Source organism: Porites lutea, chromosome 12 (assembly GCF_958299795.1).
Source record: "Porites lutea chromosome 12, jaPorLute2.1, whole genome shotgun sequence".
Lineage (NCBI taxonomy): Eukaryota > Metazoa > Cnidaria > Anthozoa > Scleractinia > Poritidae > Porites > Porites lutea.
The window spans coordinates 23495043-23519854 of record NC_133212.1 but is presented as its reverse complement, the minus strand read 5'-3'; the positions used below and the strand labels follow the sequence as shown (position 1 = coordinate 23519854).

Here is a 24812-nt window from a genome sequence, read left to right as displayed (position 1 = left end):
TTATATTTCCGCGTTTTTCAGGCAAGCGAAGGGAGGAGCGAAGCGGGCGTGGAGCGCGAGACACGCGTGACATCTGGGGCTCTTAGCTCGCCTAAACAACGCCAAAAAATAACGCCTGTCATGCAGGCTACCCACAGGTTAAAGAAGTACCTGTCTGTCTCATTTTGTTAGATAACTGAAGAGTAACACTTCTTTCTTTCTCCATATTTCAGACAATTCCAGAGAGGCCAGTAGAGCAATCGCCCAGTTTTGCCCACAGAACTGTACAAAAGTTATATTTGTTTTGTGTTATTAGTTGCTAAATATAAAAAAAAATATATTGTTATAAGGCCATTGAAATTACCATACGAAGTATTTTAAATTAATTTATACCAGAAACGTTAATTTTATTAGACAGTTATTCAGATTGAGTCGATTTCATTCGTCAAAACAACCGATAATCGTATTGTTAAGTTAATGGCAGGGCTTACGTGGGTTAGTTGTTGTACTGGCTGATTCCTGGCAAGGTATACGCATTGGAATTCAAGCAACTTATTTAACTTAATTGTCTGGCAGAATAGATTCCCGCAGACAATATAAAATTGATTATTTGTTTTAAGCCCAATAGGACTTCGAAAGCTGAAGGGCGTGAAAATATTTTTTGATTGATAGTTTCAAATGTTTTTTTTTTTCTTTTAAAATTTTTTCGTTCTTTTTCTTCTTGGCATTCGCAAATGAAGATTGCAGGGAAAGGCGTCAGGCGAGTCTGTTTTTCTGATGTGGCGATTGTAGCCAGAATATTAACTTGTTAACTTACACGTTTTTATAGTTTTGGGGTTAAGGTTTCAATAAAATATCGTGAACTATGAGACTGAGTGTGCAACTTGTATCTTTCTACAATATTTGAAGGTTCATTATGTTAGACTGGAGTTTCTCTTGCTGCGATCTTGTAGGGGTTTATGTTCTTACAATTTTTTTTACAGCGGTCACGGCCGACGCGCGATTGACGTAAATATTTCGCCGCCAATATAGCCGTTTCTTTAAACTTGCGAGCGGGAAAACTTTGATAAAACACATCAGACCTCTAGCGCGTTGAAATGACAGCAATTTCGTAGATATAATTCACCTCAAAGTCGCTGCTAGCTGAAATCGCATGAAAATAAATAGCCTGTGCAAAAGCGTCTATAGCCCATCTTTCAACTCAACCACGAAAACGCCTAATTGGTATTCTCATAGTTTCTATTCTAGGAGTCAGAATTCTCTTAATTTTATCTTTTTCAAACTTAGGCAAAAACTCTTGCGTCTTTTAAACCAGAGGGTAGGTAAACCGCAATTTTAAACCACCCAAGACTGGAAACCTTCGGGCACTGAAATGGAATAATTTTGTCCTTTATTACATTAAAATCTGAAACACAAATCGCCTTCTGCGCCGCAAATTTTGGTTAATAGGCCACTTCCGAGCTCCAAAAACCCTCACTTTCAAAATGAGGCCAAGTGCACAACCTTTCTTGTGGAAAAGAGTTTCATTTGCATGAGAATGAAAAATCAGTTTCATATCAAAGGCTGAGCACTTGCTTCGTTTTGATAAAGAGGCCCGTGGTTCATTATTGACCAGTTGCCATTTTTAACAGAGACGACTGAAGGAAATAGAGTGTTCCAGAGGCAGACCAACAATGAGTGCTTCTACTCTCCCGACTCTCCCAAATGGTGAGCTTACTCGCCGGCTACTCTCGGGTCCGGTTAAACGTCGCAGGAGTCGAGGACAAAAGTGCCTCTATGCCTCGAGCCATGCCTATATGCCCTGTAACATCCTAGAATGCTTCCAGCTTCGAAGCTTTTGTTGGGGGAATACTACTTTCATATTTCGATGTCATGTGACCACCAAGTAGTCAATTGAAAGCATGAGATTGCGTTGTACAATAGCTCGAGACGCCTTGATTGTAAAGGGTAGCCTCTCTGGAGTAGATATGAGGCCCGGAGCGGGGGTAGTCTCGTATCTGGGGCCCGTTTCTGGAAAGTCCCGGTAACTTTTCGGGCCCGAAATAAAATATTCAGATCGAAATATAAATAATAAGAGAGCGGGTCCAGGCTAGCCAACTACTCCATTTTGCTTCACTAACTGATAGTTTTATCATTCTAGATGAAAAACTATTGAAACCTCGATCTTTAATGTAAACGGAGACAGCTTACCGGGCCCGTTAATTATCGGGACTATCGAGAAACGGGCCCCTGGGCTTTATCGGCATGTGCCGCCCGATAGGGTATGGTTTTTTAGGGTCACGATCCTTAGGGAAGGTATCATTTCTCCGTTTGTAGGCATTGTGGTCCACAATACAATATCGTTTTATAGTCCGATATTTTTGCTTTTTATATTGCAGATTTCAATTCAAATTTTTTTTGTAGTATATTACAGTTTTTCATTTTTTATATTGTAGTTTTTAACAGGTGAATAGCCACTAGGTGGATACACTGTTAATAAACCATTATTATTATTATTATATTATTATTATTATTATTATTATTATTATTATTATTATTATTATTATTATTATGTGTGAACCTCAGATAAGATACCTATGCCCAGCTATAGCTCAGCAAGAAACAAATAATCTGCTAAATCTGAACTATCTCTTAACCACTAAGGAAGGTTTTGTGAGCTGCGGATCATCCTCCATTACCTGGGCAGAATTTATGATGTGAATAGCCCCACCCCCTTTGCTCCCCGTCACGCTATGAACGAAAATTCGAACTAAAAACATGTCCTAGCCTGTGAACAGCCTCTCCTTTTTGGGGGAAGGTCGTCTATTTTAAATTTTTTTTTAACGCTTCTGTTTTGCGTTGATTGGTGCTAACATTTGGGGTTGATTTTGATTGGCTTTCAGACTCGTCAGTCGTATAACAACACTTTGCTCGTGTCTGGAATGGACTTTGCACCGAAATTTAATTGGAGCAAATCATTCACGCGTGTTTCTAAGACTGTGCATTAAATTTTGTATTTTCCTCGCCAAAATAATAATTTAATAGCTGCGCTAGAATTTTACACCACGAAATCTAATTCCATCATATTTTTCTAACCACTCAGTACGGATTATTTTAGTTTAGGTGACAAAGTGAATTCCATATTTTAATTTTTTTATTTGAATATTGTTTTATTTAAAGAGGTCAGATTAAATATAAAGAAGGTAAAAAGTAACAACTTCTCTGGAGAAAGGACTCTTTGTTTACAGCGTGAGAGTCCTCCCAAACCACGTGTGCCCCAAGTTGTCGAAAAATATATCCGAGAATTTCTTTCTTCTTCCAAAATAGAAAATATAAAATACAGAATTGTCCAGGGGAGTTTCCCGCTGTTATGTATTTATAAGGTGAATAGGTGTAAATTTTAATACAAAACTGTATTTTAGGGATCTTTTGTGAGTCAAGCGCGCGAAATTGAGTTGTATGCAAATATTGGAGTTGTTTACCTGACATTTGCATGAAGTGTGCATTCAACCGAAACGCCGTGTCGGAGGTTGTCACTGGGGCAGATTAGTTTACGATGCTCACCACACTCTGTATAAAATTTTTGGGTGAGCGGTCTTGCGTGAACCAAAGGCTTTTCGATTCTTTTCAGCGTTAGTGTTTATTCTGGGGACTATCAACCTAAATCTCCTGCATTCCCAAAGATAACGGCTGGCGGATGTGAGGAGTGATGCCACCACTGAAAGACGAATTGAAGAATCGACAAAATAAGCTTATGGACGCAGCAAGCAGCGAAACTAGTGAGCGCGACACCGGTGAAAGCCCCGCGAATTCTTCGGGAATAAATCTGCTGAACTCAATCAAAACGTTCCTTTGGTCGCCGTCAAAGGATAGCGAGAATGATCGTCCTTCGAAACGCAAACGATCGGACTCCGAAAGTGAAGACGAAGAAGATGCAATCATAACATCAAACCTGCTCAAGAAGCGAAAATTTACTACCGAGACAACGGTTGTAAATTCGGTTACTACGAAGTGCCTTCCCGATGGGGAGCAATCGAAGCGTAAATCTCTTTTGGGAACTTTGTTTTCGCCGGTTTTTACGCTGTTTGGGAAGAACGGCCACATTCAACCAGTAGGTAAAGAAGCTTCGCCTTTATCTAACGGGTCTCGGATTTGTGGCGCGAGCAATGGCGGTGTAAACGAAGAGAACGCTGGCGCTTCTATCGTGAACAGAGGCGCTTTAGCTGCCACCAATGGAGATGTCAACGGCAATGTTGAAGATGATGTCCCTGAGTCTGCAGATGCTGAGTGGGACGTTTACGATCCGTTTTATTTCATCCGCAACCTTCCCCCACCTGAAGAAGGTGAAGACGCGAAAAGCCGTGGGCCAGTTTTACCGTTACAGACTCGAAGCACTCCAGAATTCTGTCTCGTTCTTGATCTCGACGAAACTTTGGTTCACTGTAGCCTTAACAAGCTAGAGGATGCCAATTTGACTTTTCCCGTGCTCTATCAAGATATCTGTTATCAAGTGTTTGTGCGTACAAGACCACATTTAAAGCGCTTTCTCGAAAGAGTGGCCAGCATGTTCGAGGTTATCCTCTTCACCGCTTCCAAAAAAGTTTATGCAGACAAGCTACTGAACATTTTGGATCCTACACGGAAATATTTTCGACATCGCCTCTTTCGTGAACACTGCGTCTGTGTTCAAGGTAACTACATCAAAGATCTGAACATTCTTGGCCGGGATTTAGCCAAAACCATGATTGTAGACAATTCTCCACAGGCGTTCGCCTACCAGATTTTCAATGGCATTCCAATTGAAAGTTGGTTTGTCGATCAAACCGACAGAGAGCTGCTAGAACTTCTACCTTTCTTGGAAATGATCGCCAACCGTAAAGATGATGTTAGGCCACATATAAGAGACAGGTTTAGAATGCACGAGTTGGCGGGGTTTAGGTGAGGCTTGATATTAAAAAAGAGACTTCCAAGTAAACCATTTAACAGTTTCGAAGTCTTCTTATGTTGACAAGCAAGTTTAATCACTGGATAATTTTTAACCTCAATTCGATTTCATTGCCGGGAACGTTTTTACATAGTTGTTACCACTTCATTGCAATTAATACAGATTTTTATTCGTCAATGAAAGATGTTAGTACTATCAAAATAATCTTCCTCTGATATTTGACCGCGGGTTGTCATGTTATGGATACTGAGTTTAGACAGGCATACAACTCGAAGTTAAAACACAAGATAACATAACAAAAGTTAGTCATCACATCCCGTCGATGCAAGTTGACTTAAAAATCATTCTTTTTAATCCAGGAGTGTGTTTGATGTGTGTGTCGATTCGACAACGAACATTTCTGAAAATGTAGTATGTTATTCTCGTTGAGACTTTGGGCTCTGCGTGTTTTACTGTCTTATTTAAAATACGTTAAAACAATACTCCACATACAAAAAGATTTATATCATACAAAAAGATTTTTTTTGTATGTGAACTATACAAGTTTTATGAAAACTGGTATAAAGAGGCTTTTCTCTCGATTTTTACCTGTACACTTTTAGCCAGACTTGTTTATATAGGAGGTGCTGTGTTTTAGACAACATTTCAATACTTTTGGAAAAGAAATATTATGTTGTACATGGTCGGCGAGGATACACTCCCTTCTGAAAATTTTGATTTTCTGTAAATTTTATTAACGTTTGGCTATATCCATGGTACATGGTACATGTTTGTGGGCATAATAGACAAGACAAATATTTTAACGAATTGAAGTTTTTTCAGTGATATGTATTTCTGAATAATTTTAAGGCATGGCATAGTTTGTAGATAGAGTACAGAAGTGACCTTATGGGTTTTGTCTAAGTAATTAATTTGGAGGTTATGTACTTATATTTTTAGTAAATAGTTTGTTTGTAAGAGATTATTTACTGTGTACTGGACTTTTTAGATGCATGTTGAACATTGATAATCACGGTATTAAGAAGCCTTTCTATCAACATTTGTATTCTCCACAAGTTTTCCATGCGTTTCTTATGGACTAGTTCAGAGTATGCCTTGAAGTATCAAGACAATTTATCTTATCTTTGGTGGTTATTTTATAGATTCCTAGACACTTAAATGAGAAATTAGTTGCTTGTCACTCTTGGAGTTTATGTTTTTTCTATAAGCGCTACACAACTCTCACCAAGTACTTGTATGAAGGAGTGTCATGGCTTACTGAAACTCGTAAAACAGCAAAAATTTGGCAAAAACGGTGAAACCAAAGTAAAATCAATGAAAACTGAAAAAGTTCAGAGTATGGTAATCAGGGAACAAACTGATCTCGCAGATTTTAAAAGAACCAATGATCATCTTTGCAACTTATTTTAAACTGTGCAGAAGTTGCATCTTTTTGAGGAATTGGCTTTTGAAGAAAAAAACAGAAAAAGATGCTAATACGTGATGTATGGCAAGATGAAAAACACTTTCTTTAGAAAAATACTGAAAACTTTGAACTTTCATAGAAGCAGCAGGCAAAACATTTTGAGATATGTGTAAACTGCTGTAAGTATCATTTTTTGATCAAATGAATAAGGAATTTATTATTTGCCTGAAATTCCTTTCATACAATTATTTAGATATCTTCTATTCATAACACAAGATACAACACGTTAATCTACTGAAAAATATTATTACAAGCACAGAATTTTGGGGTGTCTTTATCTATTTTATTTTTCATACAGACCTGATAGAGCCACAACTGTCATTTACAATATTTAGATCAATGATGGTGCAGTGCGCATTAGTTTAGATCATGGAGTGTTTAACCCTCTTATTCCCAAGAGTAAGTCAGTTAAAATAAATTTCAAAGAAAATTCTTAATTCTAATGTTATTGTTAACTAATAGTACCACATGAAAGTATTACAAAAGAGGTTTCATTTGAATGGTCACACCATAGGATTTAATTTGCATGCTCAAAAGTTAGCTCTAAGATACCTGTTTCTGTAATCTGCTCTGTTCTCAGAAATGCTTTTGATTCATTTGAGGAAAAATATTATTTTGACTAAGTGGGACTGTCACCTAATATATGGTACTGAATTACAAGCATAAGTACACATATGGTCATTTAACAATAATATGGGGTGTCATCCATGCACTGTAATGATGTTGAATTGTAACAAAAGCCTCCTTTGTGGTTTGTAAAGGGAGTTGTGGTATTAACCTTAATTCATGACAGTGTATGTTGGATTGGCTTATTAAAGGATATGTCAGCAGAACGGCCAGCAAAAACAGATATATTTCTATAAGACTTTAATGTATGATATCTATAAATATTGTAAAATTTTTTAAAGCAATAAAACTGGACAATTTTTTTTATTTACACAGCATGAATTATGTATCTTTTTGTGGACCAAACCTGGTCAAAAATCACTATTTGCACGTAAACCATAAATGACTCTAGCCTTCGAACAAGCTCTCCATTTTATGTCATGAGTCAAGTGAGCTGTGCAAGAGCATGCAAGGAAGTAGTGAAGCCTCAAGGGGCATCTTCATTCATGCACCTCTCTTGCATGTGACTCCTCATAACACCCCCCAAATGAAGAGCTTGTTCGTAGGTATGTCTGAACAGTTGGCAACACCTCCACTCGCAAAAATTGCGTAGCATCCTTGATGAACTGTTTTATTCTGTGGTTCATGAATCTGTACTTGTAATCTGGAGAAGGAGGCTTTTTCATGGCTGATTATCTCAGGTATGAATCTAATAGCTTACCAAAAAATTTCCAAGTGTTTAGGTGTCACGTACTAAAACTTAAACCAGTTTAAACTCAAATCTTAACACCATCAGTGCACCCTGCAAATAAAACCTAACTTAGGTCACCTAGTTAGGATTACTCATAACCTTACCTGTCAAGCCAAACCCATTGTCAAACCTAACTGGAACACATAAGGAGTGCTCTTGTCTTTACTTGTCAGAAAACCCTAAACCCAGTTAAAAACCTAACCATAACAATCACAAAGAATCTGAGACCAGAATGGGAAATGTCATACTTTTACCAATTAAGATACAATATTAACATACCTCTGATTTTCAGGCTAAAACTGTCAATTTTGGCATCATTTCCATATCAAACATCTGTTTAGGCCACCCAAACCACCTTTTTTATATGAATACAAACAGAGAGTGGCCTGCTTCCTCCCTACCCTCCCCCTCCACCCATGACAGCGGGAGAACTCCCCTAGCTATTAATTACGTGCAGCATTTTCCAAAGGTGTTTTGAAAACTTTAGTCTGAAATTTGGCATTGCTTTTAGCCATTTGGGTCTGAAGGGTATTCTTCTAGTTTGGGGAATATGGATGACGGTTCACTAAACAAGTGGACCCACCGACACCCACCCCTGAAAATTTGTCTGCAGTTTTAAAGCTTTGGTTTTCAAATTAGCGGCACGGACACTGTGCCTAGAAAAAATCTTCTTCACGAAGCTTCAGTTCTTTTGTTCAGCGGAATTGCCATTACAATCTGCGCCATACAACTGAAGATGGCGGCAAAAATTTGACAGAAGGGGTCTCGAAGAGCAAGAGATCGTTCTAGTCATGGAGTATGGTTAAAACCACTATACCTATGACGAAAAGTTATTCTTAAATTGTAGGAGGATGAACTTTAACGAGGAGGAGCTTCAATCGTTATCGTTTCAATGCGAACAGGTTAGCAGTAGTTGTCACGGTGTGCCGGAAGTGTGTAAAATTCCAAAGTCAGATTAGTAACCTTATTCATTCATTGATTTTGTATGAAAATTTGCCTCAAGTAAATTTGATTCTTCATGTTGAAAATTAAAACAAACTCATGTTTTCATTTAAGCGATATTCGCAAACATCAGGGGCCTCATTGTGTCGTTTTAGTTTATAATAATTTCCACAATTTTTGAGCGCTGATCTCCATCAAGCTTAAGTTATATCACTGTACATGTTAAAGTTTTGGGGCCTGTTACAGTTATAGATTTGTCGAAGCTATGGCAGTGGACAACCCAGCTTTTTTCCTAGCTTTGAAAGATGTTGCTTATGTTTGACCAAATTAACAACGAAGAACACACATGTCCTTATTTTTGGGGGTTAGCCGGGGGGGGGGGGGGAGTGTGGGCTTCTCCCATATGTGGGCCCGATAAGTATGTGCCCCCGGATAAGTTATGGTTTGTTAGGGTCTCAAACCTTAAATAGGGTATCATCTTTGCCCTTGTTAGCGATGTAATCCTGGGGTGATCGTTTTAATTATTATTTCACTTAAAATTCAAGTGCGCTAATGCCCAGCCACAAATTGATCTTTACCTTTGAGTATAAGGAATGCGATTTAAGGAAGATTTGTGTGTTTCCTTTAAATTCTTACTTTTTGTTTTTCCCTTAAATTGAGTCTCTTTTTTCAGATTTGGGCGTCAAATAGGGTATAAGTTTTTGTCTTTCTTGTCCTTGAATAGGGTCAGGGTTTAAGACCCTGAGTAGCACAGACCTATCCAAAATTTTTGGGAGAACCCCTCCCCCCATCCTCCACCCCAGGTGTGTACTGAACACACCATTCATTACCTCTTGCAGGCATTGTTGACATTGTATGGTGGGCAAAATCAGGCTGACAGAGATGCAGCCCATAAGTGGTTGTTGGCAACACAGAAGTCACAACACGCATGGCAACTGTGCTGGAGACTGATGCACAGAGAAAAGGTTTGAAAACTTTAGAAACATTTTACTGAGTACAGTTGATACACTGTTGATTTTAATGTCTGTTGACTGACAACTAGCGTAGCTAATTGTTGGCCACTGTTTGTCATCTGTTGGTCATCTGTTATCTATTATTGGTGGTTAAAATTGTTTTTACCAACATCTAGTTTGGCCAGTAGGCTGTTTTAAGAAGTTGTTCTTCCCAATTTCCCGTAAATGACAATAAATGAAGAGAGGGAAATGTGGTCAAGAAAAGTTTTTTTTCCATTTTAACTTTTGTGTCTTATTCAAGATCACAGAAATTCAATTTTTTGGTGCATCCATGCTCCACTTCAAGATTTCCAAAAACTGGTAGGTAGATTTTTACTTTCATATGTTTTATACACTGTAATTAAGTAGTCAAATGTAGCGTCTAAACCTTTTTCAGGGTTTGTTTGTTAATAACTTTGGATAATGTAACAGAAAAATAACTTGCATTTCTGTTTTGTGGAATTTTTGGTGGTAGTATTTTTTTCTTTCAGGAATGAGCTTCAAGAGGAACATTACAATGACTTACGATCAGAACTTTTCAACCACATTCTTGTTTTTTGCACTGGACCACGTATTGTTCTTACAAGACTCTGCATTGCAGTAAGTGTTTTTATATGTAATTATGCTATGCTCAAAGAAGAACTGAAGGGAGCTAGGGGTGGATCCAGAAAATTGTGTCAGGACTTGTTGAGATACTTGCCAGCCATATAGATACTATTTTATTGAGAATTTTTTAACAATAATGCAAAATTTCCAACAAAAGTGGCGCTTCTCAGACTACCCTAAATCTGCCCATGGCTGAGCCCAGAAGCTCAAACACTGTGACATCCTGAGTACTCAACTTGGTCTTTTACACAGTGTGGCTTTTAAGCTAAAATTTTTCTTGTCCAAGTCACCACGCCTCCTCAGGTGCTGCCAGAGGTATAACCTTAGTTATTTGGGATGTAATAAATTGAGAGAAATGGTTGACAATGTTCTTGTTTTATAATTATTGTGTAAATTTGTTTTCAACAGCTGGCTGCCTTTGCTCTCAATACTATGCCTGAACACTGGAGTAATGCAGTCACCGACATTATCACTACATTTCAAAATGCCCCAACGAGCTCATCACAGGTGAAATCCTTATCTAGAAGAGCAGTAGTAGTTGTACTGTGACATTTGTTTAAATTAGTAATTTACCAGAAAGAAGCAAACCCAACTTCTGATCTGATTAATGCCCTGATTGAAGATGTACAGTATCTTTCATCTCTCATACTTGGAACAAGGAAAAAAAAATCACATTTTCCTGGAGGTAAGCAGTTTTGACAAGAAAAACTGAAAAAAAATTCAGGCTTGAACAGGATTCAAACCCATGACTTCTGTGATACTGATGCAGTATTCTTACCACTTAGTTTTTGCAACTGCATAATTTGCACATATATAAATCACTGTGAGGATCCTTCATGTGTTAAATCTTTCCTCTGCAGTTCAATATGTTAATTTTTGTACATTCACTTTCATTTCACTACCGACAGGATTAGAATGACTTCATCATCATACTATTTTTGTAACTTTCTCTGCAGGGCAGTGTTTGGCCCATCTCGATGCTTGAAATCCTTACTGTGTTGCCTGAAGAGGTTTGTTAACAAAATAGCGTGTTTTCAAGTCATTAAGAGGCTACTTGACAGGATCAAGCCCCTTAAGACTGTGAGGTCATGTATGAAGCTGTTAATCCTTTCATAATTTGGTCATAACTACAATTTTACGCAATTGCGTTGTCACAGAATGGCTTATAAAGTTGTAAAAGTTTCCCCTTGTGGTTTTATAGCAGATAAATATTGCTTCATGGCTGAGCTAAGTAAAGGTTTGAGAAATTACTCGTATTGCTAAGCAACCTTATTGTGCCTGCTCTCCGACAAAATTAAAATAGCTGCCTTTTTTTGTCTTTCATCTTCCCCTATTAGTTTCACTCAAGTGATTTTGCACCTGGAAGAAAAGTTACTCTGAGAGGAGAATTAAATTCTGGTGTACCCCAAGGTATGATGCACTAAACACTGTCTGCAGGTTTATTGATCTTGACCCTCTAAAGAAAGCATACTTTGAACTATGTTTTTCTTGTAGCTCATTTAGTTTCCTTACCTTTGACTGAGGTCCTCTTGGGCTTGGGAATGCATGTCCTTAGCCTGAATTTCAAACAAATTTAGAAAGAAGCCATGTCCCTGTCAGATTCACTGTCACGGCTTCAATCCATCTTTGTTTCATTTGTGCCCATTTCTTCTGTCCTATGTTGACCACTGTTTCAAGTCCATGTCCTTTTCAAAATTTTCTGTACCAAGGCCTCGCGAAAAGCAAAATTTAAGTAAATCAATAAGTGTAATTTTGTTCATTACAGTTGTCAAGGTTATCCATCAAACATTATTACCAACACAGTCTGTTCAAGTCAGGCAACAGGTACTTACACCTTCTGCAAATATGATTTTCTTTATCCATCATTACATAAAAGTTACAAAATTTTAAATTAATGTTAAGTTTCTGACTTTATTCTTTACGGTTTGAAGGCGCTCAAATGTCTGATCAGCTGGGTGCAGTTTGGAGTGACGGTTGTTGATCTTGATGATTCTCTACCACTGGTGTTTGAATCAGTACATAATCCAGAGTTGTTTGATGAAAGTGTGGACTTGATTGTTGAAGTTGCCTCGCATCCATCAGGGACAAAGTAAGCAAGTTCTGACCATATTCTTCTTAAAACCTGATCATCATTTTCAGCCTGTACCCATAAGCAAGTAAATGGGTAAATGTCAAATCTGAGCCCACAATTTATTTTCAAATAAAGATTTGGAATGCCTTTAAGTGTTCAAAGTCTGACTGTAAGTCTTATCCTTCTCAGATATCCAAGTTATATGTGGAAATTTGTGTCAAGTGTATTGGGGCTTGGTGAAACATTAAGGACAGCCTTGCAGTCAGGAGATATGGTGAGTCATACTAAAATATAGAAGTTTTCGCATTTCCATGATAGTTTCACATATTATTAACTATCAGTTGATCAGAACTCACTAGGACTTAAGTATTGGTTTCCCTACCCCCTATGGGGTAGTGCAAGAGATTCTCCAGATTTTAGATCTCCAGAGGTTGGCATCTCTGCAAGTGAGTATTCTCGTCTCGGCTACAACACTGTCTGTTAAATTACCACACTGCTGTTTTTCGTGGGGAATATACACACCAACATTATGTTCACTTTTTATACTACTTTAAATTCCCTGTTTTGTTTGATCACAGGACACTTCAAGAGGTTTATGTCGAGTCATGGTCTCTCTGGCTGAGACACATCTGAAGTTGCTTTTTTCTGCTGATACTGAGGAACGGGAATTACAAGGGTTTACTCTTGTACAGTTGTTATTGGTAAGTACTGCAATCGAACCCTGCTTTATGGACACCTCATTGTTACAGACAGTTTTCCTTGTCCCAGGGGAAAGTAAGCCCTCACATTTTCTCTAAATTCAATCCCCTTGATACGCACACCCTGTTATTTACAGACACTTTCCATGGCTCCCTCAGTGTCTCTTTTGATGGAGTTTGACTCTACCAAGAATAATTTGTTTTGATATCTGTGAAAGAAAAGAGAAGAAAGTTTCAAACCGATATTGCAAACATGGGTTTATGAGTCGTGTCATTACTTGCTTTGCTTGGAAATATTACGGTTCGACAGTTTCGTGTGAACAATGTCAAAGTGTCCAGTCAAATTTTTCGCCTGGTTGAAAATTTGACTGGTATCCTGTGAATGTAGCCTTTCTTTACTCTAAAATTCACTGACCTGATATCAACCATTGCTGGAAATCCTACTACTCCTCTCTGATTTGCTAAGAGCCTTGTGATTTTAAAGATGAATCTTTAGAAAATCTGAAAATTTAAGATGCTCACAGTGACTCAGGGCTTTTGTGAGAGCAGGGCTACCTGGCTAAGATTTCAAGCTCAAAGTGGGTACATGTATATGGCCCTTAGTGATAGCCCTGTGTTAGAGAGGTTCTTTGGGCTAATAGTTTCCAGACAGCACTAACCTTTGTGAATGGGTGTTAACACTGTCATTTTAAGCTTTTTGTTTTCTACATGTAGGAGTGCACAGGAGCACCAGGCTGGTATCCTGTTGATGAACAGTGTAGTGAGATGACGTTCAACTTTTGGTACACCTTACAGGTTTGATACGCCGCAGACAATTAACTGTGTTTTGCTTTTGTTCAAACAACAGTCTGAAGTTTATTTGCAATATCTAAAATTGTTGTGAATTATTTAATGTTTTAGGATGATGTAAGTGCCGAGGAGCCAAATCTAATGGTTAAACACACAGCTATGTATGGCCCAGTACTGTTATCACTTTGTGAGGTACTTTAAATTAATACCAAATGTTATACTTTTTCAAGCTGAAGAAAATCTGTCTTTTAAGATATAATGAGCTCACTGCAATGTTTAAAAAAATCACCGTTTTTACTTGTGAGAACGGAAGCCCTGCCCGGTATGGTTTTTCGGCCTACTCAAAAGCTATCCATTATAGTGCGAATATAGCCTAAGTCAACCCATTATGGCGTGAATGTTTTCCACCTCTTTCTATTTTTTCTTGCTCTAGCGTCCACTTTCTGCTGCTTTCTACTATCTGAATGCGTGGAAGAGACTATAACCTTCCTTAGTTCTTTTGTCTAATTCGGTATTTTTGATATTTTCAGGTGTTTATGCGAAAAGTACAGTTTCCCCCAGAAAATATTTGGCAGGGATTTTCATCAGGTAAGAAGTAATCTGTGGCACATGAATATGGTTTACCAATTACGTGATAATTTATACCACTAAACTACTAGTAGCCCTTTGTTGACATTCAATGTAGTAATAGAAGACAGAGCAAATGAAATGTGTGTGCGGACAGAGATTCTCCCACAGGAGACTTGACATGACAAGTTTCATGTGTTTTCCTTATTGAAAGTTCAATGGCAACATTAAGCGACTGCAAGTAGTTTATCACCATGTGATGTTCATCTCCCATGAACTCTGATTACATTCAGACCTTAACAGGGTGATTTATTGAAGCATTATATCAGACTGTTTTTGTTACATGTTTTGTGGTGTTAATAGTGACTTTTCTCACTTATTTCAGAGGAAAAAGAACAGTTTAGATGTTACAGACAGGATATTGCAGACACTATGGTAGGTGTGGGGAAACTACCCACCTACCCCTCCCCTAAGCCAACATTTTGCCCTAAGTGAGAAGTAAGTGTTAATGTTGGCTTAGGGGAGGGGAAGGTGGGCAGTTTCCCAGAAACCTATAATGATTCCAGGTGGATGAAGGGCCGAGTATGGAAGGAGCCACACGTTGCTACTCAATTAACCAAGTTTTGCATTTTACTGGCAGAGTTCACAAATCTGTGTTTTGGTGGCCGGCTGAATTTTTAAACATGGCTAATAGTATTGAAGAAGAGTAATATCTCATTTTCTCCAACAATTCAATAGTGACTATTGGATGTGAAAATTGTAAATCTTGGTGATACAAGTAGTAACTTTTTCTCAAATAGTCAACATGTTAACAAGTTGTGTTTTTTTTTTTTCAGATGTATGTTTACTGTTTATTGAGAGGACACTGTTTACAACACCTGCATCACATGTTATCAACACTTTTATCTGGTGAAACAGAGGGTAGTTGGCAGGTGAGTGCTTCTTCACTGCCACATGGTAATCGCTTTTAGGACTTGTTGCCCCTAGCTAAGTTACCCCAAAATCTCCCTGTCAAACATTTATCCTACAAAGGTATTATTTAGTTTTTTGTTAGTTTAATGTTCTGCATGTGGTGAATCAGGAATCCGCCATAGCCAGGTGGTGTGTTTCAGCAGCTTCACCACGGTTAAAGTTTCCAGCGCTACAAACAGCGCTACAACAACTAAAACTGCCAGCTGTTGAAGATAGTAGGATTCACTGGTCTCTTATAGCGTGTTCAGGCTTTCAGATAGTGGAGTGCAGTGCAAAGTCAGACAGACCACCCCTACCCCACCCCCTTGCTGTTTTTCCTGCTCACAGCTCTTTGCACCACCCCCACATTCCAAACGTCTGGAACAGACTGGTTTTCTCATTGTGTTAACCATAAAGTAGACGTTCTGGTACAGTAACCATAACTCAACAAAGTGTTGCCTATAAAGAAAACAGGCTGTAAACATACCAACTGTATGTCTCTAGTCCCTAGATGCAACACTTTATCTGATTCAAGCAGTGGCGGAATATGTTGACCCTTGTGAGGAAACCTTTATCCCTGCAATTCTGTCACTGTTGCCAAGGCTACCGGCTCATTCATACGTGTCTCAGACAGCCTTGCTGATGGTCGGTAGGTGTGCATGAGGTATCCTTGATATACTCAACACTAAATTCACTTACATGTTGCCCCAAATTTCCAGTAAAAGTGTTGAATTCTGTACCTGTTACCACCTCGTACAGAAATGTGAACTGTACCACAGGTGCATTTGAGTTGTCACACTTTCGTGGGATTTCGTGTACGGAGTCAAAAGCCAGAACCACCTTGTAAAACAGTAGCTTTCAGAATCAGATCCCTCAAGGTTTTGCTTTCTTGTGCAAATTAGGGCTTTTGCTATATAAACTTCACTGGGATTTCTAAGTTCAAATTATGAAGAAAAAACAAAATGAATTCCGGTCTTAGTCACCGTACAAATAGCCTTTTGTAGAGACAGTTTGTCAATGTTACGCAATGTTTAACAAATACAGCTGTACGTTGCTCTATCGGTTAAGTAGCGCTTGGTGTAGCAGGGAAATTAAATGATAACAGGACTTCAGATTTTTCAGTCTCTTTTTCAATTTTTTTTGTGTTCTGTCTGATTTTCGTGCCTTCAGTTTACTTGACTAGGAGAGCAGAATATGTCTAAAGCTAACACACTTCTCCGTTCTTAAATCATTTAATCAGGTTCTTATTCCGAGTGGCTCAAATGTCACCCTGATCACCTGCGCTCTGTACTTCCGGTTCTACTGGCTGGTCTGTCTCAAGAACACCTGGCGTCTGCTTCAACCCAGGCCCTACGCGGCATCTGTGAGGAGTGTGTTCAAGATTTAGAATCTGAGTCTCTAACAGAGATTCTTACCCATTGTCAGGCAAGGCAAATTTAGTTTTGTGCGTCTACGCTTTGTGATTGGTGTTAAAATATCGCGTCACTTTCTCCACCAATCAAAAGGAAAGCCGAGCCAAATAGTGACGGAACTTAGTCTTACGTTTTTCCTACAAAAAGTGTTTTCCTATTTTACCTGAGAATTATTTTTTATCTGTTCTTCAGGCGGCTCTTTCAGGTGGAGTTATGAAGGTAAGTTGCTTTTTTGTGCTATTAACCCTCAGCCTTGTCAATTCTCTCTATCATTTGCCACTTTAGAACCGAGACGGAAACTAGGTCCAGTTAACTTTCGCCAAGACCTCTGGGACTGTACTAAGGACAAGGAAAACTGAATGCAAGGCCTGCAATACCTCAAATGACTGATTTGTTTGAGGCCAATATTTCGGCTTACAAAATTAGCCTTCGTCAGGGCCAGCGCTACACTGAGAAAGAATACTACAACGGCTCCTAAAATTTGAATTTAAATTTACATGACAGGCTAATGATAAACCAAAAATGAGTACAGTAGACAGCGTGATAGATAGGTAAATAATTTTACAATAAAGTGATGAAAAGGTACAGTTCAACGTTCGTCCTTTCTGTTTAAACCATCTGGTGAAAGAGTTTTGCCTCTATTCATGAGGTTAGCTTCTCTTGCTTAACGGCGTGACATACTAAGTGTAGATGGAAGTTCAAGTGGAATAAGTTCCATGACTGTGATGGAGTGGCCAGGTCGATTGGAGGCGTGTTTGTAGTAGAATCCCAGAAACAATTTCGGGAGATATTTCGGCTCCAGTTCCCTTCTCGCCGAGCCTCCTCCAGTAATTGTTCAAAACTTACTTTTCGACAGGAGCGTGAACGTATTCGCTGCGTTGAATGCATTGGACATGTGCTATCTGTGCAAGATACAGCTGATGCTATAGAGAAAGTGAGAGTTATATTTGAGCCTTATGTGAAAGGCTTGGCACAGCTTGTACAACATCAGGTATTGTATTGTGTAATACATGTAACTGAGCTACTTTATGCCTGTTTAATGGTGAAAAATGTACTGTTTGTTATACCAGTTAACTCATAGAAAACTGAACCGTTAACTTGATAAAAGCAACAAGCCGAATTTTCTATTAGATTACTAGCGTAAACTAATCTGAAAATCCACTTGATATGACGGTAGAACACGAGAAAATCTTGTTAATTACGGGCGGAGTAGTAAGTTTGCGTTGTTATTTAGATACACAGATAACTTTCAACAATTATTTGGGTTAAGAAATGGTTACGAAATTCTTTTATGTCTATAACAGTTTCAAAGAATTATGGTCTCACGTGATCTATCTGCAACGACAGATGGGTTGCTCAACAAGGACCAATTTCTATTAATTCTTTGAGAATGTGTTTGAATTAATTGTCGTAGTTGATGTTTTAATGAATTGGGTTCTTCTCTCTACAGCCTTCTCCAGAGCTCAACAGAAGCCTCCAGTTTCATCTGCAAGTTTTTATTTTGTTGTTTAAATGTCTGGACCCTGACAATATTGAAAATCATCCCCACCCGGTGAGTAGTGGATATGATTAATAAGTTACATGTTCTTGTATCGAGGTTTCAGATGGGTGCGTGAACCAAAGCTGAAGATCTTGAAAGTGCTCAAAGTCATCAAATAGGCATATACCCAGCACCAAGGGCGGAAAAACGTTCACCCATGCTAACCGCGGGAACACAAGCCCCCAGTGATCAGGTTTACATCCACAGACTCAAAATTTGCAACTGCATTTTTAATCACAGCAATGGACCGTTATTATGCTAGAGTCATTAAACTCGTCTTAAGACGACTTTGACGTCTAGTTATAAAACGGTAAATATGACAGACGCATTCAACGTTAACGTGAACGCTTTCTGTTAAGTGCGTTGTTAACAGTCGACTTTAACGTCTCAGACGTTAACTGCTTCTAGTATAAAAACGGGACGCCGTAAACTGGAATGTATTTATGCTCAGCTGCTCCAGAAACGACTGGAAAAGATGGGTGTTTTGTCTATTATTCAGAGAACTCGTTTTTTCTTTCGTCAGCTTTTTTGCCTCCCGTTTTTACGTCAGTCGACTTTAACGTCTCCAACAGTAAAACTGCCAATGACATTAGGAGTCAAACAACCTCGTTCCCAGGGGTTCCCTTGAACCCGGCAACGAGGCCCTCTTGGAGGTGAAGCAGGGTTAGATTTTAGTCTGTTTTCTCCTTTACCTTGCAGGCAGCTGTTGTATTAAATGATATACTACCTTCGTTGGGGTCCATGGGTCACTGGTTAGACGATACCCACATCCAGCAAGTATGAACTGTGAAATTTCATCACAAAACAGTTTTATTGGGGAAGTTTAGCATTTTGTTAATATGTATGGGCATTCATATTCAGCTTGCGCCCTTGGTTTTTGCAAATGTGCTCGTGTAGAGTAAAATAACTTATACATTCTGTTGTTGTTGGAGAATCTTGCGGTAATTTTACTCGGGTTATCTTCTGAAGTGGTTAATGCTGCAGTGTTTCATGAAGTGACCTTGTCACCCGTTTGAGCCTATACCAGGGGTCCTAATTTTAGTTTGGTGTGGTCGAGTGAGCACACGTCTCTTGGAGGACGGGGTTTAGAAAATAAGGGACGTTACCGTCGTTTCTTCGCCTCTGCTCGGATGGAGCGATTTTTACTCTTGTTCACTCGACCAACCACTTGAATTTCTCCTAGAGGGATCCTGGAGGGATAAGAGACCATCCTGAATACACATGGGTTATTTACCAATTGCAAAAAGTTTCCGGAAAATCCGGTTGGAAAGTAAATAGAACACGACTCGGTCGTTGCAGCGGACAATTTCCGGGCCGGAGAAACGGAACATCTGAAAAGGTAGTCCTGTTTTTCCGGACCGAGCTTCTCAAACAGAAATTCGTTTTTCAGTTCTTCACCGCCATCTTTGATACAAGTTTCAGGCCTTCGCGGCCGTTTTTCGGTAAATGGATCTCATTTGTACAAATGGTAAACGCGATTCCGGGACGAAATTTACCAATCCGAAGTTTGCTTACCATTTGTTCAAACCGTGAACAGACCGGTTTGTCCATGTAAATGGGGAAACAACCGTAATCTCAGGTCTTCCTGATAGAGGATAACGATAACTTTTTCACTCTTCTCTAGATGTTTTGCCTTTGTTTGGAGAGAGCAATAGGCACAATAAGAGATGACATGGGAACGCTGGTGTCAGCGCTTTCTGAGCTGGTCGTCGGCTATTTCACTGTCTCGCCACGCAGCGGTATTCTGGATGTAGCGGCCACGGTGAGGATCGAACGTTTATGGTCTAGCGATACGAACTGAACTTGCAAAGAGCTACAGTGCATGCATTGTCATAGGTGAATGCATGGAAGCTTTGAAATCGTACCATAAATTGAAGCCTTTATCAGAGCTAGTTATTTGTTTTGAAATCAATCAAACTTTCTTCAGAGGGTGCGTCACTACGCATGAGCAGTGACCTCTTTATAAGCGTGGATTGAAATCGACGAAGCCTAGGGCGAAATTGTTGCGGAAGAAACTAACGAAGGTTTTTTGGATATGCGTTGAACACTCCTTCTAGTGATGAAAATAGGCGAATCCTTGTTTACATTTTTTGTCTCATTAACATACCCTTGTTATTATCTGATGAAGCTAATAAAATAAAATCTCTGAAAATTTGAGCCCGATATACCGAATAGTTTCGGAGAAATTCTCTTTGAAATCCCCCAAATTTTACAAAGAATGTTCAAGACCATTAATGTTTTTGCCACCAAACAATCTGGCAGTTTGTGATTACCATATTTCGTTTGTTATTGATTGCAACGGGTTGAAAATTGCACAAACTGCTCAAATTAACCAGCTCTTTCAACTTTTGAGCCTAATTTTTCCATACGGCGACGTCACGTATGGGTTAACTTATATGCTACTGAGCAAAAATGACGTCAGCGAGGATTCACCCATACCACATGTAAGTTTGACCCAAAGCACAGGACCAATGCTTTAACAGTTCACCAACTTAGCTGATGATATTTTGCTGTTTCAGCTGGTAGGAATGTACGGGATGCTGGACGAACATTATCAGACCATCCTGCTAGTATTTAAAAAAATCACTGCGTCATCACTTCAGCTGTTACAAAGTAGTAAGCTGTTTTTTCCTCTCGTTTTTACTTGTGGTTGTTATAACTGAGTCATCCATATTCAACAGGCGGCTTTGCGACCGTATGATGCATTGTTCAACACTGCAACCTGATTGGTTAGTTCTTGAAGTGGCGGGGCGCGCCTTTCATATAGCCTAGGTAAAAATTTAATTGTTTCTTAGTGCGCGGTAATTTGCCGTGGGGACTGAGCACCATAATATGATTTTCGTCAGCGTCACTTCAAGTTCAGTATGTTGTCGGAAGTATTCTTATGATAGAATGAAGTGCCGAGGGCCGGGTTTCATACTCCTCACTATACTGACTTGGACGAAGATTCGCTTCCAAATTGGCATGAAATCTTCAGACACCGTAAGAAATCTGTAAGTATCAAGCAGGAAAGTTAGGGAATGTCTTGAATCTTCCTACAAACATGAGGACTTCCTTCTTGATGAGGTTACCAAGATCAGGTCTTTTATCTTCAAATCCCTTGTTAAATTGATACTAATCCTTTTTTTCTCCTTGGAATTTAGATCTTCGAGAATATTCAGACATTCTTCAGTCATTTATGCAGTTCGTCAGCCGCGTAAGTGAACTGGGCACTCCAATCCTGTTTTAAACGATATACTGGATTCAAAGTACTGTCCTATCGGTTAGAAGACATAGACGGAATATTTTTTACACCAGCTTAGCGCGCAGTTTTGCCAGAGTTTGCGAGATTATATTCCGAACTGAGCAAGTAAGACCGCGAAAAAACACCTTAGCAAAAGCTGTTTATATACATAAAAAAGAATAATAATAATAAGCTTAAATAAACTGAGGCTAAAATATTTGTTAACAATTGACTAGTCTTATGAAATGCAAAGAATTAAATGAATTACACTTTAGTTCAGAAATGCAGTCACTGCGATTCATTAGCAAAGAAATCACTAAGTATTGAACATCAAATACTATGTATAGTTTGTATTCACCTTGCAGGCTCTTAAAAGTAACGCCAAATTGGTTTTCGAAGGAGACAGTTGCCGAAACATTTTTCAATGTGGTTAGTAATGTTCCAGTAGCAGATTAATAAGGTTGAATTTTGAGGTGAAAATATTAATTAATAAGTAGTAAGCTTAACGTTTTATCGTCTACTTTTTCCTTTGCCTTATTCGTGTTTTCTGTGCCCTGTGCGTTTACACGGTACTATTTTTAAATTTGTAAATTTGTTATATGTTGACTTCTGTCACATTTAGAAGTGAAAGAGTCAAGTAGGAAGGTGCTGCTTGAAAAGTGTGGCTTGTATGGTTCAGTTGATTGAACGATCTTTTGGCATTATTTACAGGTTTGGCAATTCTTGATGTTCAAGAAAGTCAGTCAGTCAGAGCCGCTTGCTCCTTCTTTGTAAGTTTATCCATTAATACCTTCTATAAAAGAGTATGTTAACAATACTGTTCTCCTTATATTTCTTACTATGGAAAGCTATTCAAAGCAAAGGAATGTTTTACAAGCCCCATTCACACCAAAGCTTAAACATGTTTAAAAGCTCTTTAGTTAAACGCAGTTTAAAATTGTTTGCTTCATAAAGCTGCTTACTGACTTAACTTAATTACAAAACATGCTGAAGATCATTTGAATTCTGTGTAAACCTGGTTAATGAAACATGTTTACTTGGTGTGAATGGTAAGCATTAGATATTTTCTGTTACTTTATGTCCGATTAAAAAACAGTACTATTTCATGGAGAATGTGAATGTTGTCGTTCATAAAGTGTATGTTTGGATTGTTTATTGTTTTCCCCATTACTTTTTGTCAGTCAACATTTATCGCTACCTGTGAGAATCAAGAAAATGCGAAGAAAACGCTGTTAGAATATGGATCGTACCTTGTCAGTCAAGTAATCAAGGTATGCCGTATGCACCGATGAGAATGATCAATGATATCGTAAGTGAACAGTGTTGGCATTAACCAATCACAAGAAAGTAAAGAAGTGAATAACCAGCCATTGGCCCTTTGTCATAAGGGAAATATATATTTTGCGCGAAGCGCGGGAAACATGGGTCCAAAGAGCAAAGACCAATTTCAAGCGCGGGAAAAATGACAGTCGTTGCGAAAGGCGGGAAAAGAGATGGATGAGAGAAAGCGCGGGAAAACGTGACGTTTGTGCTTTGTAGTTTATAGTAGCTTTTGTTAGTTTGGTTTCGTTTCTGATGTTTCATTTCATTTCTTTCACTTTCGTTGTTTCTTTTCTTTCCTTTTTATCCATTAGGGAATAGGTGGAGGGGTACCCAGGCAATGCACTGATTACATGGCGGAAATACTGCTCGCGTTAAACTGGCTCGATGTGTCTCAGCTGTCTCGATGGATGCAGGTAAGATAACTAGTCAATGAAAAATGTGGATGAATTTAGGTTTCCGGGAAACTCCCACCTACCCCTCCCCTAAGCCAACATTTTGCCTTCAGTGAGAAGTAAGTGTTAATGTTGAGTTAGGGGAGGGGTAGGTGGGCAGTTTCCCAGAAACCTACATCTACTGTCTTACATATTGTGAAGTTTCACATTGGGGTGGTTTTCTTAAAGCATGGAGGTGAAACTCTTTGTGTTTGCAGGACGTTATGCAGGTTGAAGGATTTCCTTCCAAACTGGTTACATTGACTCAAAAACAACAATTCACCAGTGCCGTGTTACGGTGAGTTTTACACTGAATTGTTTTAATATTCTGCGCAGTAAAATTCTTTATCCAAGAGAGTTTTAAATACACTTCTTCAAGCAGACGTTACTTCGAAAGATATTGGTCACAGTTTATATTAGAAGGCCAAAATGGTTGGCGAAAAACGGGCCCTTCGACCAGAAGCTTGACATTTTTAGGACAATTTTTCATCCAGGGACACTGTCAGACGTGTTAGTAAAACAAGAAAAGGTGAATTTATATCAACGGAATGAATCACGGTGGCGTTATTGTTAAAGGTGCTCTCTACTACCAGCCTGCACTTCAACATGCGTTACCATGTGTCCGTTTCTGATTGGCGTAAATCCCCCTTCTTATTCTCATAACCTAATAAAGGTTTGAAAAGCTTTAAGGTCATATTGACTATTTTATTATGTTTTACAGAGACAAGGCACATCGGAGGCGGGTCAAAGATTCCGTAAAGGAGTTTTCTTTGCTTTGCCGAGGGCTCTATGGAACTGCTTATGCTAGTTAATCTGGTGGCTAATGTACATTATCTCCCGTACAGAGGAACAAAGTTAAATGTCACGGTGAAAAACATGCGTGATTTCACAGAGAACTTTATCCAGACCTCAACAAAACCTGTATGGTCTTAAAATAGCCGACTGAAATACAGCTTTTCATGAGAAATCAATGAAAGGCAATGAGAATTGAGCGGCCTGGACAACCTTCTGATTATAGCAGCTCTCCTATTGATTTCCTAAATAATACAGCAGTTCTGAAAAAGACTTCCTTGAAATGGTCAGCTTTAAATAGTTGTAAAATTGCCATGTAAAGAAGCTAACTGTGAAAATTTTAATTGTAGTTTTTTTTACGTTGTTGCTATTGTTTTCTCGTTTTCCTATCCAATGTAATTAAAAAACATCTAGCTGTATTAAACAAATTCTTTGTGCTTAAAGGCGAAATGTCTGTACAATAGGTCGTTTCCGAGTTGAAAAACCTTCACTTTCGAAACAAAACCAGGTGCAAAACCTTTCATGTAAGAATGAGTTTGATTTGCATGACAATAAAACACTGTTTTCATATCAGCCGTCACACAGCCTCGTTGTGAAAAAGCTGCAAAAGGACAGAAAAATAAACTTTAAAACGTGTCTAGGAAGGGAACCTCAATTTGAAACAGTCTGGCTTACGTTTTCAAGTTCCATTCTTTCATTTGTTAGAAATAGCTTTTCCGTGACAACCTCGTTCCCAGTGTCTCGCTGTTT

General features: G+C 38.7%; 3 protein-coding genes across 3 annotated transcripts in view; all 3 read left to right on the top strand.

Annotated features, from left to right (window-relative positions):
• Nucleotides 1–848, top strand: part of LOC140922133 (uncharacterized) — a 37894-nt gene extending 37046 nt beyond the window's left edge. Inside the window, exon 21 of the mRNA XM_073372154.1 lies at nucleotides 213–848. The gene's annotated coding sequence lies outside the window, so the exon portion shown is untranslated. The remainder of the gene's footprint in view (nucleotides 1–212) is intronic.
• Nucleotides 849–3420: 2572 nt separating this feature from the next.
• Nucleotides 3421–7305, top strand: LOC140954067 (CTD small phosphatase-like protein 3). The gene has a single exon (XM_073403469.1). It carries the CDS (start codon nucleotides 3668–3670, stop codon nucleotides 4898–4900), a length of 1233 nt encoding a protein of 410 aa, XP_073259570.1. The 5' UTR covers nucleotides 3421–3667; the 3' UTR covers nucleotides 4901–7305.
• A 1150-nt stretch (nucleotides 7306–8455) lies between these two features.
• LOC140921218 (importin-13-like) lies at nucleotides 8456–24635 on the top strand. The gene is made up of 31 exons (XM_073371196.1): nucleotides 8456–8627; nucleotides 9507–9632; nucleotides 9922–9980; nucleotides 10151–10259; nucleotides 10674–10772; nucleotides 11222–11275; nucleotides 11603–11675; nucleotides 12031–12089; nucleotides 12197–12354; nucleotides 12526–12610; nucleotides 12915–13037; nucleotides 13749–13829; nucleotides 13935–14015; nucleotides 14354–14411; nucleotides 14776–14825; nucleotides 15227–15322; nucleotides 15846–15990; nucleotides 16582–16766; nucleotides 16946–16972; nucleotides 17610–17744; nucleotides 18204–18305; nucleotides 18993–19070; nucleotides 19918–20055; nucleotides 20813–20909; nucleotides 21437–21489; nucleotides 21882–21945; nucleotides 22228–22286; nucleotides 22698–22787; nucleotides 23151–23252; nucleotides 23489–23568; nucleotides 23992–24635. Exons 1-31 carry the CDS (start codon nucleotides 8577–8579, stop codon nucleotides 24080–24082), a joined length of 2808 nt encoding a protein of 935 aa, XP_073227297.1. The 5' UTR covers nucleotides 8456–8576; the 3' UTR covers nucleotides 24083–24635.
• The last annotated feature ends 177 nt before the right edge of the window (nucleotides 24636–24812 follow it).

Bases quoted from the DNA above. Each gene is read 5' to 3' on its own strand.
- LOC140921218 (XM_073371196.1), top strand. From the start codon at position 8,577: ATGAACTTTAACGAGGAGGAGCTTCAATCGTTATCGTTTCAATGCGAA. The intron at 12,090-12,196 runs GTACTTACACCT...TACGGTTTGAAG, and splicing joins CTGTTCAAGTCAGGCAACAG to GCGCTCAAATGTCTGATCAG. The intron at 23,253-23,488 runs GTAAGATAACTA...TTGTGTTTGCAG, and splicing joins AGCTGTCTCGATGGATGCAG to GACGTTATGCAGGTTGAAGG.
- LOC140954067 (XM_073403469.1), top strand. From the start codon at position 3,668: ATGCCACCACTGAAAGACGAATTGAAGAATCGACAAAATAAGCTTATG.